This window comes from Hibiscus syriacus, unplaced genomic scaffold, assembly GCF_006381635.1.
Source record: "Hibiscus syriacus cultivar Baekdansim isolate YM2019G1 unplaced genomic scaffold, ASM638163v2 tig00000452_pilon, whole genome shotgun sequence".
Classification (NCBI taxonomy): Eukaryota; Viridiplantae; Streptophyta; class Magnoliopsida; order Malvales; family Malvaceae; genus Hibiscus; species Hibiscus syriacus.
In genome coordinates this window covers 2,336,789-2,349,463 of record NW_024061787.1, presented here as the reverse complement: position 1 = coordinate 2,349,463, position 12,675 = coordinate 2,336,789, and the positions used below count along the sequence as shown (strand labels likewise).

At 36.3% G+C, this 12,675-nt stretch overlaps 1 protein-coding gene across 1 annotated transcript; it reads left to right on the top strand.

Moving 5' to 3' along the window:
• The first annotated feature begins 7,073 nt into the window (after nucleotides 1–7,073).
• Nucleotides 7,074–12,012, top strand: LOC120205829 (serine carboxypeptidase-like 27). The gene is made up of 9 exons (XM_039205624.1): nucleotides 7,074–7,585; nucleotides 7,683–7,778; nucleotides 8,158–8,250; nucleotides 8,338–8,423; nucleotides 8,634–8,894; nucleotides 10,502–10,629; nucleotides 10,840–10,935; nucleotides 11,094–11,199; nucleotides 11,551–12,012. Exons 1-9 carry the CDS (start codon nucleotides 7,228–7,230, stop codon nucleotides 11,689–11,691), a joined length of 1,365 nt encoding a protein of 454 aa, XP_039061555.1. The 5' UTR covers nucleotides 7,074–7,227; the 3' UTR covers nucleotides 11,692–12,012.
• Nucleotides 12,013–12,675: the final 663 nt, after the last annotated feature.

Sequence of the window (12,675 nt, the reverse complement as noted above, 5' to 3'; positions counted from 1 at the left end):
GATTTTGGTTTCGCGTTGCGATTTTAAGTTTCGTGTTGCGAAAGTAAACTATTTCTTCTTCTGCAAATTGAAACTGAATGGATTGCATTACTTCAACCAATAGACAAAACAAAGACAAATACTAACTTCAGGGTATTAGTTTGAAACATATTTTTCTTTGTTATCTGATGCATTTTGTGAACTATGATAGAATAATGACTTGGGTGAATACAATGCAAGTTTGAAACATATTTGTCTTTGTTTCACTGTTTAAAGATCATGTCTGTTTATTTACTGATTTTTGTATTTAATTATTTAGCGGCCCGATAGAGTGGATGCTTTACGTCGGGTTATGCTTGCACGACGGAGCTATTAAGTCTCCGTACACCCCAATAGTGCGAAGACACCGCAAGAAGAAGCCCGACTCGCCTGTCTCCCTCAGAGTCCACTCCTATCGTGAAGAGGCCCCCATATCATTCCTCGAGAGTCCCCTCCCACCGTTCAAGAGGCAACTGTCATCGTTGAAGAGGTCCCTCCCACCATTCCAGAGTCTGATTCACATGGGTAATATATCGAAGTATTGAGAAACCCCCACCGGTTCCGGACATGATGGATGAGAGTGGCTCTCGTATGAGTTACCGGCCAGTACCATACCGGTATCTGAAGAGGAGAGGGAACAACTACCGGACACAATTTTGGATAACACCCTTTGGGCTAAGACCGCAGTTGATTTTTATCTACATGAGCGGAGCAAGGGGTGTTTCACTGACATATGCAAGCTCACGATGATATCTTTTTGTTGCTTGAACGGCCTTGGTGGGGCGTATTATTAGGGGTCGAAGACAATGGCTATTTCGATGGGGGGGTAGTCTTATATTTTCTTATATTTCAATTTGATTAATTTTTTTTTAAATTATGTAAGTCACTATATTGTCTTTTTTTGTAAACAGCATATCGATGCGTGGGTGACACGTCTTCTAAAATAAGAAAACTTAAGAAAAATAAAAATAACGATACAATAATGCCGACGTTTTCACGCCGTTCACTTGAAGAATGCACGAGATGAATCATTTGATTTGGGCAATGGACAAGCTAAACTTTATCCTGCATGGTGGGAGGTCGATAAGGTTAGTATTTATTTAGATTGAGTTTAAAGGTTTTATGAAATAAGTGCGCAAATGAATGAATTATTACTTATGATTGCAGGTGTTTATCCCTGTTTTGGAACGTAAACATTGGATTCTCGTCGAGCTTCAGCTCCCATCCCTTAAGACAATAGTGTATGACAGCATGATAAATTACATATCATTGGCTGATTTAAGAGATGTTATTAAGGGGAGCTCTCTTTGGCTAATTCTTGGATGCGATCATTATTGGACTCGTTCTGGAAACAAGAAGCCAAAGAAGCTCAATATTACAGTTATTAGAGACGAGACCGCGCCACAACAAACGAGCGGAGCCAGAGGAGATTGTGGTCCTCGTATGCTTGGCGTTGGAGCGTTTGACGACGGGAAGCATCAAGTATCTACCTCCCACCGATAGAGATAAAGCTGCAGTAGGCTTGTGGTTTCGGCATTATATGGCTAAATCGATATACGAGACGCTGCCTACCTGCATCCGCGTTATAAAAATGTCCATAAACAATTGGTAAGTTTATATACTTAAATGAAAATGTTTGGTTAAGTAACTAGAATTCAATAATTTGCGTAGAAAGTGTTGTTTGAACAAATGTTTGGTTTCTGCAGGTTAATCTCAGAAGTGAACTGCGTGAAATGATGTCGAGCTGCAAAAGTTGATTCAATAGTTTAATTGATTGTTTTTTGATTGTTTAATTGATTTGTAAAAGTTGATTCAATAGTAGATGATCGAAATAGAATTATGCTTATTTTTGATTGTTTAATTGATTTGTAAAAGATGATTTGTAAAAGTTGATTTGTGTAATTGATGCGAACATAATTCTTATTTGTGCTTGTTTAATTGATTGAAATGTAATGGTTGATTTTGTTGATTTCAATCTGCATTATGTTGAAGGCAAAATGACTATCGCAATGCGAAATGAAAATCGCAATGCGAAATGAAATCGCAACGAGAATCGCAATGCGAAATGAAAATCGCAATGCGGAAATGAAAATCGCAATGCGTTTATAATTTCGCATTGCGATTATCTCGTTGCGATTTTCATTTCGCATTGCGATTTTCATTTCGCATTGCGATTCTTTCGTTGCGATTTTCATTTCGCATTGCGATTTCATTTCGTATTGCGATTTTAATTTCGCATTGCGATTATGTCGGTTCGATTTTCATTTCGCATTGCGATTTTCATTTCGCATTGCGATTCTCTCGTTGCGATTTTCATTTCGCATTGCAATTTTCATTTCGCATTGCGATTCTCTCGTTGCGATTTTCATTTCGCGTTGCGATTTTCATGTTGGGATTTTCATTTCGCGTTGCGATTGTATTTTCCGTGTTGCGATAGTCAAATGCATGCCTAATAGTGATAACAACTGAATAACAAGAGTTGGTTAAGTCAAATGGTTGGCCTGAGTCATTAATTCAACTGAAAATGTTAAAAGTTCACACATAAAATCCACATAATACAACGTTTGCATATGAGCTTTTGATGGCAACGTTTACATAATACACATAAATGTTAAATGTTAAAACGTTACATAATACAACTGAATAACAACGTTTACATAATACAAAGTTCACACCATATGAGCTTTGGATTTTGATGAGGATCCATTTGGTAGAGGAAAAGATGATTTTGATGGCACTGGTGATCCACATCAACCTTGTATGACCACTTTCCTTGCACCGACTACATGTCGATCTCTTCTTCTCTTCACCCTTAGACGGTATACGATCGTGACTTTTTGGTCAGCCAGGTAGCCTTCTGTCCATGGCTGTGGCAAAACTTTGTAAGTCATCTGGTATGTCCCACTCAGAAGGATGTGGAATAGGGTAGACAATCTCGGCATAAGTCTGTCGATAAACTTCTGTAGTGTAGCAATCCATAGCGTATGCGCTTGAATCATCTTGGTTAAATGAAGAGCAACTTTATAACATGGCCACACGGATAACCAATGTTTGCCATTTCATACAACTACACGTCTTTGCATTTAGATCGACTAGCCCATTTAAGTTATTATCCAGTACTTGAAACAAAGTGTTTGAACATGGTTCAACTCTCCATGACGTTGACTTCACAACACGTTTCGTTATCTTTTTTTCAGTCCATGGTGTAACACGATGTTCCAATGTTCCTGTAAATTTAAATAAACAATACTTAGTAAAATATAAATATGATAAGTTACGAATTCAAAGAATAATACCTGCATGGTTTCTTTTCTTGTAGTACCACTGTTGATAGAGGCTCGAAAAAACTCCATTAACATAGTAATGGGTAATTTCCGGGAATGACGACTTAGAGCGTTGATTGATTCTGCACTATTAGACGTCATGAAACCATATCTTGCTCCAAGTGATGTACTCTTGACCATCTTTCAAACCCGACATCTTCTAGTGTTTGAGCACACTGAGGCAAAACACGTCTTAACAATTATATGCTTATTGAAATCCACTTCCCGATAAGCTTTACAGCCTTCCAGTATGTCCATTTGTGCTTTTTTATACCAGCAGACCTTGATTTTAGATTTCTATACAAATGAACACCACAAAGTCCATGAAAAGCATCTGGGAAACACCTTCTAACAGCGTTGTCAATTGAGTTTGCCCTATCGGATATGATTGTCAGATTGCTAATAGGACCTATGCAATCCCTAAGATGCCCCATAAACCATGTCCATGAATCAGAGGTTTCAGATTTGCCAACCCCGTAAGCTATTGGCAATATCCCATGTTAGCATCCATGGCTACTGCTAATAAGTTTACTCCAAGGTATCGACCTTTCAAATGTGCTCCGTCAACTATAATAACTGGGCGCATGCAAGTAATAAACGAACGAATCTACAAAATAATATACACAAGAAATAAATCATTTAAATGTGAAATGCATGTAACTAACAAAATGAGTCAACAAAATTATATTGATTTACTAACCGTAGCACCAATGGCGATAAACAGCAACTCAAGCGTCCATCTCTATCTGTTTTGATATGAGTTACCGACCCAGGATTTTTCAGCTTTAAATTGTGACAATAAGCCGGCAGTTGGGCAAACGATGCTTCTGGCGACCCCCTCAACAATTCCAAGGCATAACATTTGGCTCTCCAAGCTTGAGAATATGATATACTAATCTTGAACCGAGCATTCATGTCAGTCATAATTTCATGTCCCCGATATACCCTGCCATTCAAAAACATTAACTCAGCCAGAAAACCACCCAACACCTTTTTGTTTGCCTGTCTATGGTGAGGAAAAACTTGGGTTCTTGAACATGTTGTTTATCAATAAAAGTCCTAACTTGAAACATTTTGCAATCTTTTATTCTCTTTGCAATCATACGCCACGTACAGTTTTTGTCAATCATACACCTTGTTTCGAAACGATCTTTGCTTGATTTGTTAACTTTTAGTTGATAGCCATCTTCCACACATTTCGTATATAAAGCTATCTTCAAGTCTTCCTTTGTATCAAAACAATCATCTTTCTTGATACGAATAACTTTTGTGTAACAATCAACTGCTTTCTTTATCAACTCTTCTTCCGGTATCTGAAGTATTCTGGCATATTCCAGTTATACGCCCGTGGCATTTTCTTTTCTTCGGGACTTTTTCTTCTTCTTTTTCTTCTTCAGGATTATATGAATTACAGAATGGATGTTCAACATGTTCATTCACAGTCGTAACTTCCTCCTCATTATCATCAACATTACATTCTTCGGCAACGGCTGTTTCATCATCAAAATTCGGTATTGACCATATCAATATCATTACACGCATGGTCTGTTTCTTCTTCTGAAACATCATCAAAATCCGTGTATTGACCATATCAAGTCCGGATATTGACCAAGACCAAATTTCGAATACTGACTAGTACTCACAATTTTTTCTGTTGGCTCATCATCGTCTAACTGGTCAATACGAAAACCGAATTTGGTGCTGAAAGTTGATTGGATTTGGATTAGAGAAAGGTTGGGTTTTGAGAAAAACTTAGTTGATTACTACCCGCTACTGACCCAACAATACTACTTCTAGGTTCAACAACATACAATGTACATCATCTTGTGAAACACTAATGTAAGCAATGAATCGTTCACATCTTCATTGTCGGTAACAAATAAACTTTACCATTTCTCTGATAAGATAGCCTAAATCCACTTAGGGGCTCTAAATTCAATTTATTTGAAACACGTAGCATTAGAGTTTCATAAGTTAACTTTTGTAAAGACAATTTTAGTTGAAGATTTATGGGTAAAGGCATATATTGTAAAACACCATTAACATTATCCATGACCCTCCAAAACACAAATCTATCCAAACATGATCAACATTAGATGATTTCATGGTTGTAACTAAACAAACGAGATGCGAAACTAAGACCTGTTGCCGGATGGGGAAGGATGTCGTTGGATATAGGAACGGATGTCGCCGGAGAGAGTGATAGATGGAGATGGAATGAGTTGCGATTTAGGGATTTAGTTTATGATTTCAGTGTTATATACCCAATTTCAGTGTTGTGATTTACAGATTCTCGTTGCGATTTACGGATTATCGTTGCGATTTACAGATTCTCGTTGCGATTTACGGATTATCGTTGCGATTTACGGATACGCGTTGCGATTTACGGATTATCGTTGCGATTTACGGATACGAGTTGCGATTTACGGATACGCATTGCGATTTACGGATACGCGTTGCGATTTACGGATACACGTTGCGGTTTACGGATACGCGTTGCGATTTACGGATACGCGTTGCGATATACGGATACGCATTGCGATTTACCCATACGCGTTGCGATTTACGGATACACGTTGCGATTTACGGATACGCGTTGCGATTTATGTGTTCGCGTTGCGATTTTCATATTCGCGTTGCGATTATGGAAAATCGCAATGCGAATTGTACTATCGCATCGCGATTTTCAAGAATCGCGTTGCGATTCTGGAAACTTATTTCGCGTTGCGATTTTGTTGGTCATTTGGCAAATCCAAAAAAAGTTGGTTAAATCGTATATTATAACTTTTTTTTGGTCACTGAGGCGATTTTCTCTTATTTTTAAACATTATATTATATACTACTAACCTAGATGGCCCATTTTTTGTCTTATTTCTTACTAAAGCCCCCCACTTTCGGTGAATTGGGAGGGTAGCTTTTCTATTTTAAATTTGGTGTATATATATAGCTTATTTATTTTATTAATACTTGATATATATATATATTTATATTTTTTTTTTTTCAAATATTATTATATATAATTATTACTTTACTATTTTTTTTCTTCTCTTACTTATTTATTTTATTTATTTTATTTTTCTCTTGTATCTTATTTGTTTTCTTTACCTTGTTTATCTAACACATTTCTCGATTTTTTTAAAGGATATTTTCAAATGGGCGGTTCAAGAGTGCTATCCTTCCTTGACCGTAACCGACTCTCGAGCCCGACATATTTCTGGTAAGACGCAGATCAGGTAAGAAATAGGGTATCCGATCAACCCATTTATTTTTAAATAAATGATCGGTGGCGACTCCAATCCATATTTTTCTAACTCGAAGTCAAATTCCGGGGTCCAACTGAAAGACGGTTGCGACAATAATTAAATTAATAGAATTTTTAAATATTAGAAATAAAGTATTTTAAATATTAAAAATAAAATATTTTAAGTTAAAATTAAATTGCTAGAATATTATATTAGCATTCCCTGATCCTACGAAAATTAAATGTATTGTCAACGCCACCACTTTCCTGGATCTGAATATCTTGAGTTTTGTTTCTTACTTGGATTGATCTGTCCTTTAATACTCCCATTTAGAACAACTCAGTGGATTAAGTTGGCCAACTTCAAGCTTGATTATTGTTTGTGTTGTACCTTCATTTGACATGTCTTTCTCCCCGTCTCTCATTTTCACTTCAAGTTCTATATTTTTTTTACTGGAACCCCATTTTTCAAGGATTTCCAAAACTTTTCATCTTGAAGATCCATAATTTTTACTAAACCCCATGTTATAGGATTCAACAGAGTTTTGTTCAATCTTTGAAAACCCAGACTTGTTTTTGGATTTTTTATTCTGGGTTTTGCTTCTTCTTCTTCTTCTTCTTTTAGATTTCTTTATTGATTGATTCATGGAGTCAAGATCCACTGTTTATTCCATTCTTCTTCTAATTTGCTCAACTTGTTCTTTTTCTTTTGGGGATCAAACTTTGGATAGAATCACTGAGTTGCCTGGACAGCCAAAGAACGTTCAATTCTGCCAATATTCAGGGTATGTGACAGTGAATCAACAAGCTGGGAGGGCATTATTTTACTGGTTGATAGAGTCACCACTGAGCCGTAAGCCCGAGTCAAGACCACTGGTTTTATGGCTCAATGGAGGACCTGGTTGCTCTTCTGTTGCTTATGGAGCAGCTGAAGAAATCGGTCCTTTCCGAATTAGACCCGATGGAAAGACCCTTTACTTGAATCGTTATGCCTGGAACAACTGTAAGTCTTTTATCATGTTTTGTTTTTTTTTTCTTCATCCTATTTTGTGTTCTGTGTGAGTTTCATTTAACATTGTTTTCTTTGAATTGTTGTTTAGTGGCAAATGTGCTTTTCCTTGAATCTCCTGCTGGTGTCGGTTTTTCGTACACGAACACGACATCAGATTTATACACAACTGGTGACAAGAGAACTGGTAATTCATTGCTTGTATCTTGATAATCTGATATCCATAATGTAGTTATAAATTGAACATATCTTAGACATGTACCTGAGCCCAAGCAACATACCTGTGGTTTGTTCTGTCGAATTTTGAAGAAATTGGTTCATATGGTTGTGTTGTTAAGATATAAAGAGATTATATGTTGATATCTTTAGATGCGTTCAAGATCTGGGTGCTTTTTTTTTCGTAACCGGAAGTAGGCATGCATAACTGAAAAAACTAGGAAAAAAAATCGAACATATAACACCTCGGACACATGCCAGTCAAAGTAACATAGATGTGGTTAGTTTAACCTATTTTTTAGGTTCGTGGTTTATATTCTATGAGACAATTTTTTTACGTGAATTTGCAGCTGAGGATGCATATGCTTTTCTGGTTAATTGGTTTGAAAGGTTTCCACAGTACAAGCATAGAGATTTCTTCGTTGCTGGTGAAAGTTATGCAGGTTTTTACTTTAATCCCAGTTATTTTTACTGCAATGTTTATTTTTTATTTACCTCAAGATTAAGCTAAAGGACTAATCTAATTTCAGGTCACTATGTTCCTCAATTGTCTCAACTTGTCTATGAAAGAAACAAAGGGGTCCCTAATCCTGTTATCAATTTCAAGGGATTTTTGGTGAGAATGACTCCGATTATTTTTTTGAAGCATCCGTGCCCGACACCTGTGTCCTATGCATATCTGGACATGGAGAAATTTAGAAATTAGTGAATATAACTGTATAGGACACACCTATATCCGGCGCTCTCCGAGTATCGTAGGACATGATTGCAACTTCAATTGTTGTTATCAGCAGATGACTTATGCTATGCTGTTTGATTATAATAGGTTGGAAATGCTGTAACCGATGACTACCACGATTTTGTTGGCACATTCGAGTACTGGTGGACGCACGGTTTGATTTCTGATTCAACTTATCGAAGTTTACGAGTTGCCTGTGACTTGGGATCCTCCACACATCCATCTCTGCAATGCATGAATGCTCTTCGAGCTGCTCAAATCGAGCAGGGAAACATTGATCCATATAGCATCTTCACTCAACCTTGCAAAGATACCGCAACTTTAAGGCGCAACACAAGGGGTCATTATGTAAGTTTACTATCAATTTTCCTTTTTCTCACCCTATCAACAAAGTAATGAGGCTTTTCCATTGATCTATGAATCTTTGCATCATTTTGTCATTTGATGTATCAGTATTCTAGCATAGATTTACAAAAACAAGATGCATTTGAAGTTTAATCTTCGTATCCAGTCTTGTTTCTTTAATGGTTTCGGTTAGGGGTGTATTTGGTTCGGTTCGGTTCGGTTTTTTTACCAAAAATTGAACCGAACCAAAATAAACGGTTTTTCAAAATTTAAACCGAAACCGAATGATTAAAAAACCGAAACCGTTTTTTTCGGTTCGATTCGGTTTATCGGTTGTTCAATGAAAAAATCACTTGAAACTATAAATTTTTTTAAAAAATTACCTATTCGGTTCAATATGGAACAAATGGGTTCCATATGGAAAACCCGAACCGAACCGAACCGAATCAAAAGAATTGAGACTTTAAACCGAACCGAACGGTTTTACTCGGTTCGTGTCGGTTTTTCGGTTTTCTCGGTTTCGTTGCTCAGCTCTAGTTTCGGTAAGGGATTCCTTTCACTATTTCACTAGTATGGCTGTGAACCATGGTTTTAACTTATAACTGAATTCGGATATCTTTCATCTATGTTGCTCCGACACTTCATTTTTCTTAAAGTACCGGTGTTGGATGCATTATCAGTGCATCATTCTCTACCTATGTTGTTTATTTTGTAGGTTATATATGCTGTAAGTTTGCTTCAACACTTCTCAGTTTTAAATACTTGTACCCGGCCTGTATTGGATATGGGTATGGCGATATCCCCCTCAAATACACACTAAATACATAGAAAAACTTCGAAATAACTGAGTATACCCATGTCAAAAAAATACCTATATCCGACACTCGAACCCTAGTCTGTAAACTTTCTTAATGTTAATAGTTTTCTAGTGGGACTTGGCATTAAACCTGTGGGCTCATTTCACATAACTTAATGCAGTCATTGAATTTCCAGTCTGTGGAGGGTACAACAGGTACCAGTTTGTTGACAAAATGCTTCAATGATAGTTGTGGACCATATTGTACTCTGCTGCTCAACATTTTGGTTCACTGAATAAAGACATAAAAGATAAAAAAAAAAGGAGGGATATGTACTCACATTTAACACTTTTATGGCCGTGGGACTGATATTCGAATTTGGGTGTTAGTATCCGATGAGTATATATCTGATATGGGTGTCCTATACCCGTATCTGAATGTGTTCGGACATGGATGTCAAACACAATCTTAAAGTAAAGCGTCGGAGCAATAGAGTCGCAGGATGCCTTTGTTTAGAGTGATCAAGAGGAGGCCAATATCGACCGGTTTCTAGATATGATTGTCGTAGAATGCTCTGTCTCAATGAAAGTTGCATTTGAATTACTATGTTAATATGATGTATGTAACTGCGATTTCTTTATTTTTCATGAAACACCCTTGTTCAACATCCGTGCTCGGTACATACTCAGATATGAGTAAAATGTATAATCATCCAAATATATGATCAACCGCTTGAGTGGAATTTTTTTGTCCGTTTTTTTTGTTCATTTCGAATCCCTTTATTGACATTGGCTTTGTTACTTAAAAATGCAGCCATGGATGTCAAGAGCTTATGATCCATGCACCGAGAGATATTCGAAAGTGTATTTTAATCGCCCAGAAGTCCAGAAGGCACTTCATGCAAATGTAACAGCTCTCTCTTATCCATGGCAAACATGCAGGTATGCTAATTGATTTTACAGATTTCAGTTAATTTCTTTCCGATGACAACCCTCTATGTTGCTCCGACTTTTCGATTTTGTTGGAAGTAGTTGTCTTTGACAGTGGTGTTTGATGTTTATTCGTACATCGTGATGCAGACACAACACCTTATACATATTGAACATAAATCTAATACACATGCCTATGTCTGAAAATCTATTGTTTTACAGTGATATCGTCGGAAATTACTGGGCGGATTCTCCTCTCTCTATGCTTCCTATATACAAAGAACTAATTGCTGCTGGTCTTAGGATTTGGGTATACAGGTAAGTTCCTTTCTTCCTTATCTCTGCAAAGCGTCATATGGGACTGGATTGTGCGTGGAACGAAAAATTGGATTTTAATATCTAATTACTTTAAATTCTGAATGTATTGAATGGTATTTGTTAAAGATAAATGCATGAACCAACTCGCATTTGTGCAGTGGAGACACTGATGCAGTGGTTCCGGTAACTGCGACTCGATACTCCATTGATGCTCTGAAGCTTCCTACTGTTACTAATTGGTACCCTTGGTATGACAATGGAAAGGTGATTACCTATAAACTCCATACATCACTTAAAATCATCATTCTATTATCTGTGTTGGAAAACTTGAACCAGTTCAATTGATAATTATTGTCCTGATTTTTATTCATCGACTGTTTATATAGCGTCAAAAACTTTGGCTTCTGGGTTTTTGGATACTATTAGTTGCAATGATTACATATTCATCCTTTTAAGTAGTAAAATAAGGTTGAGAAGCAACCAAAATATTGGAAAAAGAAAACAGGTTTCGTCAAGCGATTTCAAACACAATACAATTACAATACACAAATGAAAACACACACTAAGCACGACACGGATTGGATTGTTGAGAAATTGTTTTATTTGTTGATCCAGGTTGGTGGATGGAGCCAAGCATACAAAGGGTTAACACTGGTAACAGTCACTGGAGCTGGTCATGAGGTTCCGCTCTACCGTCCCCGTCAAGCTTTTATTCTTTTCCGATCTTTCTTGGAGAACAAACCAATGCCAGGTTAAAAGAATCCTATCGAAATCAATGTTACTCGGACTTGGGTGAGTGTTCAGATATAGGCATGTATTATAGATATTTTAGTGAAACGAAGAGTCCGAGCATAGGTTTGTATTATTATTCATTTTCTTGATGAATAAGCAAAAAGGATTATATAATTTTTTATACATGAAATGAAGTAATCGAATGAACAAAAAGATCTCGAGTGATCTCTAAATTGTAGAATATTTGTATGACATGTATTCTTTATAGGATTTTCAATAATTGAAACTGCAGATATTGTTCCAGGTTCTGAAGTGCCTTTGTATGGTAGAACTGTAATTTTTTGAAATTATATATATTCTTTATTATTAGTTAATTCTTATCGTTAGCAAGTTTTCCTTTTTGTGAAAAAAATTAATAAGGGTAGTTCTGCGGTGAGGCGCCTAAAAAACGGCTAATATACGGCGTGACCGGTTAAACAAGTGACCGGTTAAAATTTAGACCGGTTATGTTATATTATTTAACCGGAAATATTATCAAGTATAATAATATATTAGGTAACGCTTATATAATGTAATAGATAGCGCTTATATAATAAAATAGGTATTTAACGGGAAATATTATTAAGTACAATAACATATTAGGTAGTGCTTATATAATGTAATAGGTAACGCTTATATTGACCTATTTTATAAGTAAATCGGTATATTTATACCGGTAACATTGCAAATTTACCTATTACATTATAATTATCGGTTTCGATATTTCATAAAGTGTCGAAACTTTTTATAAAAGTATCGACACTTTATGCTTGCACCTCGTTGGGCATTAATATTTCATTCCGGACAAAAATATCGACACAAACTAAAAAAGTGTCGATACATGATTTAGACATATTCATACTTATGGGTTTCGATGTTTTAGGGATCGATATTTTTTTATAATGTATCGACACTTTTTAAGGGTACACCTTTTTTGGCATTCATTCTAGACCGTAAGTATCGACACTT

Bases quoted from the DNA above. Each gene is read 5' to 3' on its own strand.
- LOC120205829 (XM_039205624.1), top strand. From the start codon at position 7,228: ATGGAGTCAAGATCCACTGTTTATTCCATTCTTCTTCTAATTTGCTCA. The intron at 7,779-8,157 runs GTAATTCATTGC...GTGAATTTGCAG, and splicing joins AACTGGTGACAAGAGAACTG to CTGAGGATGCATATGCTTTT. The intron at 10,936-11,093 runs GTAAGTTCCTTT...GCATTTGTGCAG, and splicing joins CTTAGGATTTGGGTATACAG to TGGAGACACTGATGCAGTGG.